Source organism: Protomyctophum parallelum (genome assembly GCF_964188405.1).
Source record: "Protomyctophum parallelum genome assembly, chromosome: 10".
NCBI classification, from domain to species: Eukaryota; Metazoa; Chordata; class Actinopteri; order Myctophiformes; family Myctophidae; genus Protomyctophum; species Protomyctophum parallelum.
In genome coordinates this window covers 30,661,048-30,679,941 of record NC_139704.1, presented here as the reverse complement: position 1 = coordinate 30,679,941, position 18,894 = coordinate 30,661,048, and the positions used below count along the sequence as shown (strand labels likewise).

The 18,894-nt window shown below is 43.9% G+C and overlaps 1 protein-coding gene across 1 annotated transcript in view; it reads left to right on the top strand.

Annotated features, from left to right (window-relative positions):
• The window catches only part of LOC310866278 (signal-induced proliferation-associated 1-like protein 2), a 102,058-nt gene that overhangs the window by 49,944 nt on the left and 33,220 nt on the right, over window positions 1-18,894 (top strand). The window contains 3 exon segments of the mRNA XM_083775851.1: window positions 6,416-6,697; window positions 16,078-16,224; window positions 18,286-18,389. Coding sequence (XP_083631977.1) covers window positions 6,416-6,697; window positions 16,078-16,224; window positions 18,286-18,389 — 533 coding nt within the window.

Sequence of the window (18,894 nt, the reverse complement as noted above, 5' to 3'; positions counted from 1 at the left end):
AGTTCAACATGTTAGCCTTGTGCCAACCCACTGCGGGGGGAAACACTGGGGGGGGGGGGGGGTCTTTGGATTTGGAATGCACTGAATGTGTGTTTAACCTGTAATTTGTATAATATATAATCGGTGATGTAATGGTAATGGATTTAAAAAACTCAAGTTCATGATCTCTAAAAAGGTTAACAAATGCCATTTGGAATCAAAAGAAGATTTGGATTTTCCCGCAGTGCTTATTAACCACTTTGAACCTGGCATTCCTTTATTGTTTTGAATTATCTTTAAAAAAATATGTAAATATTTTTTTATAAATGGTAAAAGTTGAAGCCGTGCTCCTTACCTCCCATGCCAATATCTCATGATTCCTACTGCAAACTCACAGACCACATGCCCCTCTCTCTCTCCCTCTCCCCCCCTCTCTCTCTCTCTCTCTCTTAATCCCATCACTTTCTTTTCAAGAAGTTAGTCCCCACTTCAAATCGGTTTGGGGAGAACGATTGCAAAGAGTCCTAATGGAATTTCAGTTGGCCAAAACCACCATTAGAAAGACTCTCTGGTTGGTGGCATTTCCATATTGACAATCTATACCCTTTTTTTCCAGGGCACCTCATTAATGGAAGTCCTTGACAAAGGTCTTTAGAGTTGCCGGTGCAGGTTGTGACCTCTTGGCTTTTCGCTGTGACACTGTTGTCCGAGTGTGGGAATGGATTAGCACCTCCCCTCACCGCTGGCCTTGTCATTAGAGTGACAGCTCTCTGGCGGAGGTTAGAACCTTGTCAAGCCACACCATTGTAATTCATGGTGAGCCACGTACGTACTGGTGGAAAGGAGTGGCCCAGACACAACAGATCAAACAGATGGTACAACGTCTAAACTAAAAAGGCGAGAAACGGTCCGATCCAAAGCAGGAACACTCGTTTGTTAATGCTGCGGTATAGTCGTATATCACGCTATATCTCAGCTAATAATCAGTTCAAATCGATACGCTCTTGCTTCAACACCATGTTTAGTTTCAAGGGAAATGTTCGCCATCCGTCAAAAGATTGAATAACCCGTTGGGGTTGTCTCCGATACACGCCTCCCATGTTCAGATTGTAGCAGCGAAAGGCTGTATTTCTTGGCAGAAGTTTTCGAAGGCAACAGAGTGTAAATCTTCCAACAAGTTCCCGGGCTGTATCGGAGCTGTAATCCCAGCCCGTGTTGGGTGGGTCCGGTTGCTCCAGAGGCTACAAGTACTGCCTGCCTCCGAGCTCAGGTTTTAACTGCGGACCCATTTCCTCCTAGAGCTGCGAGATTTATGCGCTGCGAGGCCGAATCCCTTGGAGCGTGTTCCACAAAACGCATCCCGTTTCTTCTCCACTATTTCCCACTGAAGCCGTACCGTGTTCTATAGCCTGTGCAGCGCAACAGTGAAAATGTTTGAGAGGAATATCTTTACCTTGTCCGTTCCATGGTGAGGTCTCGGTGTTAACCCATTTTAAGCGGGAACCCCTTTTGGTGTTTTAAACATTATGTTATAATGTAGCTATTGGAAAATAGCAGATCTACACGCTCATAGCGGCGCGCTACGAGCTCGTAGATCATGCTATTTTTGAAAAGTCGTGAAAATGTGGCACAAATCTTTGAATATATATTTCAGAGCGAACATTTTTTTAACTAAAATATTGGTTTCTGAGGGGTCCCTGGAAATACATATTTTGAGATGGGGGTCTCCTGGTCTCTAAACTACCTCCCCCTGGCCAGCCGGGGCGCCTGATGGAGGGGAAAGGAACTGGTTGGAATAACGTGTTCCTTCCACGTGCTACGTCCAACCAGGGAAACTCCCCCCTGTCAGGTGTAAAGGAGCAACTTGGACACTCATGCATGAAGGAAGCATGAGTTCAAGTCCGTTGCTCTCCCCAGGTTGGCGGAGGGTGTGTAGAGCCCAGGATCACATTAGATAATTGACACAGGGGTGAAAAATGGGTTACAAAATCGTGGGATGAAAATTTTTTGGGGGGTCCGTGGCCCAATAGAGATCATTCTGGGGGTCCTTGACATGAAAAAGGTTGAGCACAACTGACAATAGAAACATAGGTTTTCAGAAAAATGTTAGGATTTAGAAGCCTTTTTTTTAATCGAACTCAGTCCAAAATGGGTTAAAACAAAAGCACAGCAAGGGCAACAGCTGAGACCTTTCCCGTTGACGAGCTGTTTGCCGTGTTTAACCTATTCGAAGGGTAATGACGTGTGGCAACATGGCTGGAGGGAGCCGCAGTTAATCTACGTAATGACTGGCTTAGCTTGCCCCATTAAAAAAGGTCATTAACGGACACTTTGAAGTATTTAAAACAAATGACTGTTGTTTAAACAAAGAGGAGAGGACAGGAACAAAGGTCAATTGCACATCTCTATATTATTATCTATAGCGCAATGTGTGGTACAGTAGCACTCTTTAAAAGGCTGAACGTTTCAGAAGTGTCAACATGTACAGTGATATGCAATGATGAGGCTATTTCTGACCAACTGCTTGGCTTAAAGTGAGTATAGTGTATGACTATACCTGTCCCGACACTGGGACAGTCGCGCGGTGCTGCCCATAGATGGATGGATGGATGGATGGATGGTTGGTGTGTTGCATGTAGAGAAAAGTTGAGGCTCATTCATAGTCTGGATGTTCGGTGGTGAGGTGACCACCGAACTACAACATTACGTCACTGAGCCGCGGTGAAGAGCAAACCACCTCCACCGCCCCAGCCCTTCTCTCTGTTTTTCACCTCACCACCGGAGCGGTGGTCACCTCACCACCGGAGCGGTGGTGGTCACCTCACCACCAGAGCTGTGGTGGTCACCTCACCACCGGAGTGGTGGTCACCTCACCACCGGAGCGGTGGTCACCTCACCACCGGAGCGGTGGTCACCTCACCACCGGAGCGGTGGTCACCTCACCACCGGAGTGGTGGTCACCTCACCACCGAAAATCCAGACTATGAATGAGCCCTCTATCTTCCATCTCTTAACTATGCTCGCTGTGCTTGATTTCACCCTCACTTTACACCCTATAGTCCACCTGTTTGCACAACAGCATAACTACAACCATGCGCGTTCTCCTTTTAGGAAATTAGAGGGGTAAAAAAGCAGGAAGTGAAATTAGCTGGAGGGGGGGGGAAACCGACATGCTTTTCTTAACAAGGTGACGTTCTATTTTATGAAACGGCAATTCTGGGCCTTTAAAGTGCCACTCATTACTCTCCCCATCCTCTCTTACGACCCACCACCGTAGCGGCGTACTGTACCCTTCCTTCCATACAGTATTTATTTAGGTTAACGCTATATGAGCATATGGAGCATTTATCGAGGACAGTCGTCCATCATGGATGAAGACGCCGCCTTGGTCCTTGACATTGACCAGATGTGAGGGAGGGAGGATCGGAGGAGGAGGAGGTGAAAGATGGTAGTTAGATCTCATAACACCCACTGCTGCTGGTCCTATAGGGAGGGCCATGCAGGCAGTAAGCAGCCCAGCCACCCGTGGCCCAGTTTGATGAAAGGGTCTCTCTAGAGTGGGATTACCGGTCCCCCCTCCCCCCCTCACAACGTGGCCCCTGCAATCAGCCGGCCCGCCCTGTCTGTGTACATGTAAGACCACAGCAAACGTATACAGAGCATTCCACTTCCCAGTGGATACTGGAAAATGGACTTGGGGGTGTGTGCCGTGTGCGGGGTGGGGGGGGGGGGTGGGCAATGTAATCATTGAGGGTCACGCATGAGATGCTTTTGGAGAGGCGGGCAGAACACCCAGGCTGTTTAACACTGAAGCCCCCCCCACTCCTCGCCCAAACCACCACCACCACGACACACACACACACACACACACACACACACACACACACACACACACACACACACACACACACTCTCTGACCTTCCTCATCTCAAACACACACACACACACACTGGTGCTTGCCCCCCGACCCCAGAGATTAATGTTGCATGAAATGGCATCACAGATGCAGTCTCTGAGCCAGAGACAAGTCAGTGCTGTCCTATACAGTGATGATGGGAGAGGGAGATGAGATGGCCAGCGTTCGGTTGGTTGGGGGAGCATAATATTAAGTGGCAAACGGACATTCCGAGCTCCATTCAGACAGAGAAAGGGTTTTTTCCAACGGCTTTATAATCTTTTAAATGAGCTTTCTAAGCTCCGTGCGTGTGGATGTGTGCACTACGGCAGCGAGCGCATTCCTGGGTTCATTGCGCACGTTTATCCGACACAGCGTAGGTGTAACAACGGAACATCGGATTAAGGTTGGCGAACATGCGTTAAGGTTGGCGAATGGCGAACATGCGCTGCTACGTGCTTGCGGTTATGTTTAGGTTAGGGTTTGAGGGTATATGTTGTCGTTCTAATGACAGTTGGAACAAAAGCATGTCGAAACTAAAGCCTGTATACCCAGGGCTTAAAGCCAAAAGAATCCCAAGACTGAAAACGTTTTTTTATTTTTTTTGCAAATCTGCACTGATCTCATTAAATGACCCCTATGAGATCCTCAGGACTGAAATCAGTCCCTATAGAACTGAAAAATGTAAAGGCATAGTGAAAAATACGTTTTTCCATATCCATATGACCATATCCGTGGTCATCATATGGGCATACCAATGGTATACAACAATGGATGCCAAGAAAATGGGCAAATTCTCATTTCTGTGTGTTTTTATATCACGTGTAGTCAGAGATACACATTGATAAAAGCCAATAAAAATGAAGCTCACCAGTTTGATTCCCATAGCTTCTCCTTCTTTGATGCACAGCTGGTTTTGATTAAAGAACTACTCAGTTTTTACTTGTTTTAAACTTAATCATATGAAACTTTAAAATAATGTATATACAGTAGGTTGTGTATAGGTTAGAAATAATCTGCTGGCTTTTCCACAATGTCTCCCTGTCACTTTGTTTACAAACGGAATTCAAATGCAGGAAGTCAAAGACTTTGAGACCCCATAGCCTGGAGGGATGCTCTGACGTTATGATTGGTTCAGAAACTTCAGAGCCAGCAGTTTCAAGATGAAACTTCAAAATAAAATGTCCACCATTCCTTTAAAGGTGTAGTGAAATGAAAAAGACGTTTTTTCACACTTTTAGACCATATCCGTGGTCATCATATGGGCATACCTAACAATGGATGCCAAAAAAATGGGAAAATTCTCATTTCTGTGTGTTTTTATATCAAAGTCCATAAAAAACGATTGTTTTATTTATTTATTAAAACGAAAACGTGCTGCGTGATGAAGTGTAGAGATACACATCGATAAAAGCCAATAAAAATGAAGCTCACCCGTTTAATTCCCCATATCTGCGCATCCGTCCAACACAGCTGCTCATGATTACAGAAATTCTCCGTTTTTATTCCCATTCAAGATAACATCCAGACGGTGTATTACTCGGTTTCAACTTAATCATCACGCTAAAATATGTATCTGAAAACATTACAGGGTAGAAATAAGCCACATAACAGTAAACTGGTGTAGCTGGCCGACAATCTGATTTGTAAACAAACAGAGACACCATGCGTGTTGCGTATAGCATAGCTACCGTCCCTAGCTACCGCCTGAAGGGATGCGACGCTCTGATTGGTTCAGAAACTTCAGACCGGTGTTTCATGTTGAAACTTCAAAATAAATTGTTCACCATTTCTGTTTCCCTACACCTTTAAGCCCTAGCTGTGTACCCGTATTCCTTAGATACACACATTACATCTTGGGATTACATTATAAGCATTTAGGTGTTCTGGTGTTGTCATGGTAACACAGTAGAACGTCTGTTCTACGTTTAGAATGACCTCTGTCTGTTTGGCAGCAAAAGAAAAAAAGAGGTGCATATTGTAAACTGAAATGTAAAGCATGTTTTTCAATGATCTCTGACCTTAAACAAACCTATAATGCTTCAGGGTCAACAGAATGCATATAGACGCCAACAGACTCTGGTAAGACTTTCAGCTGTTACTGTGTGTATGTGTACATACTATTGATTATAAACATATTTCTAACGGTTTGAGCCTATAAATCACCACTCTGATATAACCAGTCCATCATGGCATTTCTGTCTGGCTTCTAAAGCAGCTGTAGCTGCAGTACCACAATACACCTGACCTGAGATCAGATTCTAAAAATGTCTTCTACATCCTGACAGTTTTCTGAAAAAGCTATGTTTCTATGTCAGTCGTTCTTCGATTGTTCAAAAATAGCACACCTACAAGCTCGTAGCGCGCCACTCGTTGGTGCGCTATATGAGCTTGTAGATCTGCTATTTTTCAATAGCTACAGCATAACATGATGCTAACACCAAAAGGGGTTCCCGTTAATCTCCATTTCCAGCCATTCAGTTGCAAAACAAACTAACTTTCCTTCTTTCTCTCTCCTCTGTCCGTCCCGTCCCATGCAGGGGCTGCTCGGAGCTCTACCGCATCCCCCTGGTGGAGTACAAGGTGGACAGCGAGGGGACGCCCTGCGAGTATAAGACCCCCTTCCGGAGGAACACCACCTGGCACCGCGTGCCCACCACGGGCCAGGGGGGCCAGGGCCAGGGGCCCCAGCTGTCCCGGGGCTCGCCCACGCAGCAGGGCCCCGACGGGCGCCTGCAGCAGTGCCAGCAGCAGATCCTGCAGCACCAGGCCGTCATCCCACGGAGCACGTCTTTTGACCGGAAGCTCCCCGATGGGACGAGGTAGGCTACTAGCAGTCAGTGGTTCTGGACTAGGTAGGCTACTAGTGCTCAGTCAGTGGTTATCAGACCTGAGATCAGATTCATACGAGGTTTCCACTGGACACACACTGGTCTGATTAACCCATTCTGACCTGAGATCAGATTCTAAAAAATCTTCGATTTTTTCAAAAATAGCAGACCTACAAGCTCTTAGCGCGCCACTCGGTGGCGCGCTAAGAGCTTGTAGATCTGCTATTTTTCATTATGATGCCGACACCAAAATGGGTTCACGTTCAGAATGGGTTAAAGGAGCATTCAGTGATTTGGGTGATTTGGAGAAAAAAACCTATGGCCTGGATCCAGCCCAAAGACCCCGCCCACTCTTGGTCTGGTGTTGTGCTGTGAACCTATAATTTCTTCGGTACAAAAAATGTATTATCCAATGAGAATCGGTGGTGGTGGGGGTGGGTCTAACGAACAACCAATCAGCGTCAGCACACAGCGCAACACACATGAGGAAGGAGGGAAAAACAACAACAATGGCTATTGGTTGAGGGGAATTCTAATCCCCTCCCCCTTGAAATGGCTCAGACAGGAGACAATGTCAGACTGAAGCTTCAAGAAAGCTACAGTCTGATAATCAGGCTAGAAAAAACCCTGGTCCGCCCCGGTAACGAGATGTGCACATGCACGCACTACAGTGGGGGGGGGGGGGACACGCGACAGGCCAACAGCACACACACACCAAGGCCCGCCCCCGCTCGATCATGATTGGCCGGAAGGCCCCTCTCTATCCTGATTGGATGGAGGCTGGGCCACCTATAGCCAAAAACGAAACCTAAGGTTTTTTTACCCCCACGGGTTAAAGGTATATTCAGTGATTTCACTTAATTCAAATATCACTTATTTTTTTGTTTTGTTGTGATAATCCTCCCTACTATAGAGTGTGCTGACCATATAAGGAGTTCCTCCCTGTCCCCAGTTAACGCCTGGGGGTCAAAAAACCTTAGGTTTCGTTTTTGACTCTATCCTGAATGGACGAAAGGCTGGGTCCCACAGCCAAAAACGAAACCTAAGGTTTTTTGAGTGAAATCACTGAATATACCTTTAACTGGGGACAGGGAGGAACTCCTTATATGGTCAGCACACTCTATAGTAGGGAGGATTATCACAACAAAACAAAAAAAAGAAGTGATATTTGAATTAAGTGAAATCACTGAATATACCTTTAATGGACCACTTTTGTTTTTTTCAACCAAGGTTCATGTTTTAGGGATTTTAGCTGTTTTTGACAGGGGGGGGGCGGGGGCATTCGAGCATGGGGCTAAATATGTATAACATGTAACATTTTATGGTGATGTATTTTTGTATTATTTACTATAGTCCTAATATACCCCAGGAAATTACATCTGGCCACAGAAGATCACAGGATCTACTGAATGTGATCTACCTACTGGGGGAAGGCTTATACTGTGTGTATAGGCTCAATATGTCAGTTTGTCACATTCAATAGATCCTGTTATAGTAAATAATTAAAAAAAATATCGCCATAATATTTTGTAAAAAAAAATACATATTTAGCCCCATGCTCGAATGCCCCCGCCCCCCTGTCAAAAACTGCTAAAATACCCAAAACAAAAGAAAGCAGCAAATGAAAGAAAATTAACACTCACCTTTTTACTTTCTCTAATAACAACCTACAACATGAACCTTGGTTGAAAAAAACTAAAGTTGTCCTTTAACCCATTGTGAACGGGCACCCATTTTGGTGTTGGCATCATGCTTTAGCTATTGAAAAATAGCAGATCTACAAGCTTGTAGGTCTGCTATTTTTGAAAAGAATCGAAGAACGACTGACATTTTTAGAATCTGATCTCAGGTCAGAATGGGTTCTTCAGACCAGTGTGTGTCCAGTGGAAATCTCGTATGAATCTGATCTCAGGTCAGAATGGGTTAATGTCAAGGACCCCCCCCCCCCCCTCAGGTTGACATGCATTATTAGGCTATGGACCCCCATGCAATGGCATGTACGTCTATCTCTGGGACCCCAATTTATATTGTAAAAGCAATGTTAATTTATCTCTGTGAGAGTGTACGAATGGAACCAAATGGACCCCCCACTGTGAGAAGCACAGAGTTACAGGCTCTACCCACCCACACTCTCACTTATCTTTTGCTCACTATACCTAATCAATGCGTTGTCCTCCCGGCTTGGTTAGAGAACACTGTAGTATTTATCGTCTGGAGCCGAAAGCGCCTGTGGTCCCAGATATACCGTAGGAGTTTCACTGGAACTATAGCTGACATCTTTCTTTTTAAAACATCTCTTCAAGATTTTCAGTGAATTAAAGCAATGATCAAACGTCACAATGCAGTAAAGGAAGTGAAGGGAAAAGAAAAGATCTTTGAAGCGATGGCCTTTTCTTGTTGAGTTAAAAGGTTTTGCAACATCTCTTTTCAGAGATGCCTTTTTGTGTTTCGAGGAGCATTTGAAACCAACAGAACGCCTTGTACAGTATGTCTTTCATCCTCCTCCAGATGATACAGTACGCCGAGCCCCTCTTTGTTCTCTGTTTTATCCTAGCAGAGAGAGATGTCTCTTCTGGACGTCTCCATTGAGTCATGTATTGTAAAGTGCCAATTTGCACATTCTAATGAAAGGCCCTGACCAGCGGAGCCAATGAAATGATATCCCTAAACATGTGTGTCAGAACCGACTGACTGCCTCTCATGTACTGTACTGTACTGTACTGTACTGTACTGTACTGTACTGTACTGTACTGTACTGTACTGTACTGTACTGTACTGTACTGTACTGTACTGTACAACGACTGGCTTCTCTTAACCCATTTTGGCCTGAGATCAGATTCTAAAAATGTCATCTACATCCTGACAGCTATGTTTCTATGTCAGTCGTTCTTCGATTTTTCAAAAATAGCAGACTTACAAGCTCGTAGCTTGTAGATCTGCTATTTTTCAACAGCTAAAGCATTACATAATGCTAACACCAAAAGGGGTTCCCGCACAAAATACGTTAATAATCAGAGACACTGGCGCTTGTGGCAGTCCATTCCTCTCTCTCTCTCTCTCTCTCTCTCTCTCTCTCTCTCTCTCATAATAGAGTAGGTGGTGACAGGGACTCTGCCACTGGTGAGCTCATCTCGGCCAATTACTCCAGAAACAAAGAGAAAGCTCTTCACGATATGTACAGTAGCCCCCCAGAGGACGTGCGAGTACAGTAGGGAATGTGGAGAGAGAGGGAGAGAGAGAGAGAGAGGGGAGGGCTGGGGGGTGAAAGCAGTAAAGGGGATTGCCAGATACAGTATAAGACGGTCAGGAGATGTGAAGATACATTATAAAGACAATGTATATTTAAACAATCATTATAGAATGACATTTGCATTATTAAAATATACTTAATTTATATGTACAAATAATTGTCGGTATATACGATTTATAATTTAGGCATTTTAGCAGACACACTCTTATCCAGAGTGCAAATCAGTGTAAACACCATGAACAGCAGTTACCCAACAATAGGGTAAGGAGTCAATACATAAAAAAGACACTAAGTGGGACAGCAGCCAGACAGACATACAGTATAACTGGGTAAAAAGCCCTGTTTTAACCCATTTAGACATCAATGAAAGGAGTAGAATGCACCCGCACACTGTGTATTTGCTCAGTACAAGAATATTTTTCTTTTGAATGCAACGTTTCGTATAATATATCAGCAACGTTGCATTAAAAAGAAAAATGCTCTTGTACTGAGCAAATATACAGTGTGCGGGTGCATTCTACTCCTTTCATTGATGTCCACTGGCCTACGCACCTGTGTAGACGCCTGACTTCTCGGTGTGCGAAAGTGTTTTCCTATACAACCCATTTAGACCTACCATCGATTCTACAAATATCTTCTAAATCCTGACGGTTTTCTGAAAAACCTCATGTTTCTATGTCAGTGGTTCTCAAACATTTTCATGTCAAGGACCCCCAAAAATATATGTATTTGGCCGCCGACCCCCCATCTGAAAATATGTTGTTCCAGGAACCCCTCAGAAGCAAAGATTTGAGTTAAAAATGTTCGCTCTGAAAGAATATATTCAAAGATTTGCGCCACAATTTCAAGATTTTTCAAAAAATAGCAGACCTATAAGCTCATAGCGCGGCACCGAGTGCCGCGCTATGAGCTTATAGGTCTGCTATTTTTTTTTAAATAGTATGTATCTAAGTATAACATAATGCTTGAAACATCAAAAGGGGTTCCCGCCCCAAAATGGGTTGGCTGGGCTTTATGCATAATTGTGAACAATTTGTTAAAAGGGTAGACAGTCGAATGTCTATAATGTGAATAAATTCCTGGATATGAAATCTTCGTGTGTTACCTTACCAGTATACCTATTATGTTGTTGTGTACTGAAGTATCGAATACAGTAACATCGCTTATTTTAATAAAAAAATGTTATGAATGTATTTGCAAGAGCAATACTTGGGATGTTTAATTGTAATAATTCTGTTGACTCCCACTCAGTCTGTATTGAGTGTTTTGTTATTTGCATCGTTTGTCCTCATGCCACCTCGGCACATGGAGAGCTGTTTTCTCTCGTAAACCTTTTTTAGCTGTTCCAAATAATAAAAAGGATGCTTTCCTGCCTTTTCACAATTATTTGTTAAAGATGGAGTGCCGTGGTTTCTTTCCCCACTAAAACATGATCATCAGGTATTATGATTATACTAGGAAGAAGATTTATTTCAATAAAGTGTACAGAAAGTGTTAAAATTATGTTTTTATGTGGCCACACCCACCATTCATTCATTTCATTAAGTATGCCTGGATTTCCCCTTAGCACCACCCACCTGAACTTAAGCCTCGCCCACAGCTGATAATGTGGGAGGGGTTAGGGTTATGATATGATATTATTATGACTAAAATGGTGTTATTTCGATTGGGCCGTTTGACTCAAAGGCTTTCAGCTTTCAGGAAGAAACAAAAAAATACACAGGGAAGACATATTTGAATATTAAAACCACACCTGGGGTTCTATTAGAGTCATGTTAACTCCATAGACGCATGCAAAACACCTGGGGTTCTATTAGAGTCATGTTAACTCCATAGACGCATGCAAAACACCTGGGGTTCTATTAGAGTCATGTTAACTCCATAGACGCATGCAAAACACCTGGGGTTCTATTAGAGTCATGTTAACTCCATAGACGCATGCAAAACACCTGGGGTTCTATTAGAGTCATGTTAACTCCATAGACGCATGCAAAACACCTGGGGTTCTATTAGAGTCATGTTAACTCCATAGACGCATGCAAAACACCTGGGGTTCTATTAGAGTCATGTTAACTCCATAGACGCATGCAAAACACCTGGGGTTCTATTAGAGTCATGTTAACTCCATAGACGCATGCAAAACAGAAAATCACGGCACTCCGTCTTTAACATTACACAAATAATGTGTAATAATTTGGATTTCTTGGATGTTACTATAGAGTCGATTGCGAGTCAGTATGACAACTCTGACCATTTCATGCATTTTTATAGGGATGTCCGATTTTTCTCGTTTCCGATCCCAATACCAACAATTTCTGTGTTAGCCGATAAAAAAAATAATTTTTACTATTTTCAGCATGCAACTAATTGTAAAATGACTTATACTGGATCTCTTGTCCACTAGTCCCTAACTAACATTTTAGTCTAGTTTTTATTTGTTGACGAAATTGTCAATATATTTAGTCTTAGTCATCATAGCTTGCTTAGTTTTCATTTAGTTTAGTTTTCGTCAGTGGAAAAAGGTTATTTTTCGTCTTTAGTTTCAGTCGACGAAATCCACACTGACGTGCAGTCGTGCACGCATAATGGTGAAAACAGACAGAACATCTGTATCACTACATAAAGGAGTGTGTGAATCCACCAAAGCGGTGTCTGAGTCTCCTTCCCCTCCGCTACGAGCTAGACTCCAGGCCTGGCACTGTAAAAAATGTGACACCCAATATGTGTCCGTCGGAGAGACTGACAGGCATTCCAGTCTGACTCTGACCGCCAATGTTATTGCAGAGCTAGCAGGACGTTCAATAACCCGGCGTGTTCCTCCAACCTCTTCCTGATGTGCCCGAGAGAGGAAGAGAATGTGTGCGAGAGGGTGAGAGGCAGCTGCTGCTGTTTTATATTAACCCCTTCTGGGCGGGAACCCACTTTTGGTTGTTTTAAGCACTATTGAAAAATAGCAGATCTACAAGCTCATAGCGCGGCACTGGTGCCGCGCTACGAGCTTGTAGATCTGCTATTTTTTTTAATTCGTGAAAATGTGTCGCAAATCTTCTGAATATATTTTCATTCAGAGCGAACGTTTTTAACTCAAATCTTTGCTTCTGCATGGGGGGGGGGGGTCCCTGGAACAACATATTTTCAGATGGGGGTCCGCGGCCAAATACAGATCATTCTGGCGGTCCTTGACATGAAAAAACACCACTGACATAGAAACATGTTTTTCTGAAGACTCAGATCTAAGTGGGTTAAGTGTCTGGACCCCTCTGAGGAGACTAACACCTCAACTGGGGGCAGAACCAGAACCTGTACAGCGCTCTAGGCCAAAGTGTTGGACGATGTGAGCTGCGATTGAGTTACTGGCAGTTTGGTGGAGGGTGTCTCTCATGGAGGTCTGGAGGACCAATACTGGAGAAGGTGTACTTACTGTACAAGAGATTTAACATATTTGAACCTGAGATTAGATTCTAAAAATGTTTTCTACATCCTGACAGTTTTCTGAAAAAGCTATGTTTCTATGTCAGTCGTTCTTTGATTTTTCAAAAATAGCAGACCTACAAGCTCGTAGCGTGCCACTCGGTGGCGCGCTATGAGCTTGTAGATCTGCTATTTTTCAATAGCTAAAGCATAACATGATTTTTCTGAATACATTTCATTGGTTGCATTAGCGGCCAATCCAACAGACAACCATTGTCACATTACTACATGTGTGCATTTTGACATGGCATATTTATTTTCTATACAAAGTGAGTGATTCTCAGGAATGAGTCTTTTGGCTTATTATGGAGAGCTAAACCTGGAAGGAGAGCTAATGTTACAAAGCGTGCTGTCTATGGGATTGCTGTCTTGTAGGAGTGTAACGCTACTTTGGCGTGAATAGTTCAAAGGAAGGCTGCTAGGCAAATCTACTAGTAGTAGCTCTGTTCGCATAGCCTTCTGCGAAGCGGAAGGCTATGCGAACAGAGCTATAGTAGTAGCAGCCTTCAGTCTCGAGAGACCATGGCACAATACAAAAATATTATATACAATGTTTGTTTTCAATCTCAAGCATACAGTAGAGGCTCTCATGGGGGTTGTGTTTCCTGGGCAGGTGGGAGTATGTACAGTAGACAATACCCTTGTCTCATAATATGTATAGCTATGATACAGTAGGAGTGCATGCTACAGAAACCTGAAAACCCAGTTGTGATAAGTTGACTGGGCTACATTAAATAAGAAAAGAAAAAAAAAAAAAACACTGGACATATTTCACAAGATCTGGTTGCTTTCATTCGTCGTCATCATGCACAGTGGAATGTAACTAAGTACATTTACAATTTACATGTACATGTACATGTACAATAGTACAATGTACATGTACAATATTGTACATGTACTAATGTACTATTACAATAGTAAAATTTTGAAGTATTTGTACTTTACTGGAGTAATTCCAATTTCCAATCCTTTTACTTGTATACTCCACTACATCTCAGATCCAAATATTGTACTTTTACTCTCGATGCGACGCATTGTGAGCTTGTAGATCGGCTGTTTTCAGCAAGTGTAAAAACACGTCATTACGACGGCATCAAGGCCCGCCAAAACACATTTTAGTCGACAAAAAAAAACACTAAAACATTCCAGGTGACTAAAATGTGACTGAAACTAAATGAAAACTATTGAAGAGACTAATGCCAAAAAAAACAACACTGGTAAAGAAATGGAGTCCTTTTCCCAGTGGCGTGCACAGACATTTAGAGGGGCAGGTTCACAAGTGAAAAAAAGGGCACCTTGTGCAGCGCATTTTGGGGCGGGAACCCATTTTGGTGCTTTAGCTATTGAAAAATAGCAGATCTACAAGCTCGTAGCGCGCCACCGAGTGGCGCGCTACGAGCTTGTAGGTCTGCTATTTTTCTTTAATCGAAGAACCACTGACATAGAAACATAGCTTTAGATTGTGGGGGCCTAAATAATATAGTAGAAGCGTTTTTTTTATCAAGATTTGATCAATGTCACCGCATGGTCCACACACTACAAATTTGTTTATAAGAGCAAAATTGCCAAAAGGGCACCCCCTAGTGTCTATCTGTGCACGCCACTGCCTTTTCCCCACCACTGATCGTGTCGTACAACAGTAGACTACGGTTTCAAAGAGGCGGCCTGCAGGCAGCATCCTTTTCACATTCAAAACCACTTCACCGTAACCATGTAAACACAACAAAGCTCGCCATCTGTTTTTACACGCAAAGAAAACCTTGCTTGTTTGACATTTATTTTGACAAACTGCAGTATATAGTTATACAGTATGCCGTTGGTGCTCTCTCCTCTGCGAGTCCTCATAATACTCCCCAACAGATATAACCTCTCTCGCTGTGTGTGCCTTTTGTTCACGGTAGAATCAGATAACTTCGTCTCACTGACATCGCCTTTCTGCCATTCCGTCTGCAAACTCTCATTGTACGACGGCGGTGGAGACCCTCCTTGGGGCGAAACAGCCATTTCAAAATGTCAATAGACCGACTGAGAGACGTACAAAAAACCCTTTGTTTCTGCTTCTTACGCAATCGCAGCATCTAGAAAGGATAGCATCTAGAAAGGATGTCCAAAGATCCTTTTTTTAAGTGGTGCAACCACTTCCTCACGCAGCTTTGTGTGTCTGTGGCTGGCTGGCAAATAGCATTTGGATGGTTTTCACAACCAAGTATCACTGTTGCGCAGCCTAACACACACACACACACACACACACACTAACTGTATATATGATGATTTCGGGTGCGACAGTACAGTACAGTAGAGGGACCCCCCACATGGTAACTCTGTCATTTCTCAACCGTTTCGGACGAGGGGCGGCTTGCTGGAACCGGGCCGGCAACCTTGGGCGCGTTCCTGTGGGTCTGGAAGTTTCAGGGACACCCACACAGAATTGCACCACTTACTTCACAAGGGTGTGATTTTTTTTACCAAGTTTTACCACTATCTCTCTTTACGTAACGTTACTTCGGCATGTCAATGTGTTACAAAGGTCCAACGGATTTAGTCCATGTCCTGAAGCCCTTATACTGTATACTGTATGTGTCAGACAGTGAGTAACATACAGTATACGGGTCCATGTGTCCTCATGCAGTGTGGATACTTGTCTCTGCAGGACCATCCATGACATGGAGCACCCTCAGGTCACGTCGTGCAACAAGGGAGACCCTCACTACCGCAGCTCGCCCAGCAACCAGTCGTCCTCCAGTGACCCGGGCCCGTCTGGCAGCAGCACCTGGTCCCAGCAGCCTTCGTATGATGGGTACGCCATGCTGCTTGTGACCGTCAATCTGATGTCTTTGTTACAGTTGACGTCTTTAACGTCTTTCTATGTTTGTAATGTATGCATATTACAGACTATAGCCTCGCATCCACGTACCGTAGGCGGGTGTTGTTGCCGTAGGAGACGATTTCATTCCGCTATGGTCATGGGCGATTAAAAATGTCCCTCCTCCATTCACTCCTGTTATAAGCTACGATCTTTAACAGTGTTTTTCTCTGAATCTTTTCGCCCATCCACGCCTGGAATGGCAATTAGGCGATTTTTGTAGCTCAAAGACAAATCTCCTCTGCCTCACAGTTAGCATATTAGCTATCGGCGAAGGAGCCCTCGGACATGTGCGCAAGCGTGGCACGGAAAGAGCTAGGTAGGCTACCAGTCGAGGTGAAATAAAAATAAAGGTCACACTCTTAACTACGCAGGAGTGGAGAGTGCAATGTCTCCGGGGGGAAAAGTACACCTTAAAAGCACTACACAGAGCTGCAGTGGATCTGTCGTCCATTCCAGGTATTTTGAACCAATGACCCTTTAAATACAGAAGACGCTACAGGTGTCCTGGAGAACGAGTCAGTGTGTGGACAACACTGTGAAATCGTTTTGCTGCACACACACACACACACAGGTCTGTTTCCCATTCTCTCTTTTTGCACGGGACATCAGGGCCTGCTGACTGTACAGGCTTAACCCATTTAGACTGGACACCAGATTATGCATGTCTTCTAAATCAGGACAGTTTTCCGAAAAACTTTTGTTTCTGTCAGTCGTTCTCAAACCTTTTTTCATGTCAAGGACCCCCAGAATTATCTGCATTTAGGCCGTGGACTCACATCTGAAATGATGTAGTTCCAGGGAACCCCCAGAAGCAAAGATATGAGTTTTAAAAAGTTCATAGCGTTGTAGATCTGCTATTTTTCAATAGCTAAAGTATAACATAATGCTTAGAACACCAACACGGGGTTCCCGCCCAACATGGCTTAAGGGCTGACACACGGTATTGGGTCTTGTACTGGAGGCAGAATCCATCAGAGACCGCTAGACGAGTGTAAGTGCTTACAGACCATAACAAGAGGCTTAGCTCCACACAGTATATATATACTGTCAGAGGCCTCAGAACGAAGTGACATGAACCCTTCACAGATCACTGCCAGTCCCTGCAGAGTTGCCATGGCAGAGAAGCCAACATGTTCATTAAGGTAATTGATCCCAGGCTATAGGGACCGCATTAACGTTCATAATGACACTTTCCGTGACTTTAAGTGCATCTGTCATTATAACCCCTTTGCTCTTAACTCGGGACGACGGCGTGGAACAAACTCCCCACTATATCTTTGACAGGCAGAGCCTCCGTAGACATTTTTAAAGCACAGCTTTGGCTTTTAGTTGATAGTTTCCTTGTTATTAATGTCCTCACTCACTGTATTGCATTACTGCTATTATTTTAATGTTTTATGCCATGCTTTTCTTTTCTTTCTTTTTTCTCCATTGCTCTGTAAAGCACTTTGAGCTGCATTTCATTATATTATTTCATTATTATTATTATTAACTCTGAGCCTGCCTTTGGCATGAATCCACATCATTTGAATGAATCGGCCATTTGAATGAATTTGAATGAATCGGCCATTTGAATGAATTTGAATGATTGCCATTGGCGTAGATTAACGCCAATTGGTCTTTTATAGTGCTTCTGATCGAGTCGATTAGCATTGGGTTGCTATCTGAGGATGTCAACAAGACTGCAGCGCGCCATCTTATCCGTTTCTTTCAATCGCCTTTATCTCCAATTCCTTCTCCCAGACGGCATTTCTGGTCAAAACGAGGTTTGTTCAACGGCCCATAGCCGACGCTGTGATCCTCGCCATGAGGCTTTCTCTGCCTCGATATACGCAAGACCTGAAGTGAGCTGGAAAAAATAGCTGATCTACAAGATTGTGACGGGTTGCACCGCGACCATGTTGTGAGCTTGTAGATCTGCTATTTTCGTAGAGCAACATGTATTGTACTATGCAGTACAAGCTAAGCATATACGCTCTTCTTCTTCTTCAGATGTCCATCTCCTGTCCTCCATGAGCACTCAGGAGACCTGCACGGCTGTGAGGGCGACGGCCACCGAGAGAGAGAGCACACTCTGGAGAGGACCAGGTCTGCAGGTGAGTCCGAAACGCATCCCCTTTTGACTGATAACTGTCCATTTAACCCATTCTGACCTGAGATCAGATTCTAAAAATGTCTATTACATCCTGACAGTTTCATTATTAACCCATTCTGACCTGAGATCAGATTCATACGAGGTTTCCGCCGGACACACACTGGTCTGATGAACCCATTCTGACCTGAGATCAGATTCTAAAAAATGTCAAGTCGTTCTTCGATTTTTCAAAAATAGCAGACCTACAAGCTCGTATCGCGCCACTCGGTGGCGCGATATGAGCTTGTAGATCTGCTATTTTTCAATAGCTAAAGCACGACATGATGCTAATACCAAAATGGGTGCCCGCCCAAAATGGGTTAAACTCTAGACGGTCCTGCCCCAAAATTATTAGTGCAGCTGCGCCCGCCGGCGAAAACTATAGTTCTCAACAGGCCCGAAAATTAAGATCTTACCCCCCAGAAGCACCAGCGCTCGCCCAGCAGTCTGCTGTCACCCAGGCGGAT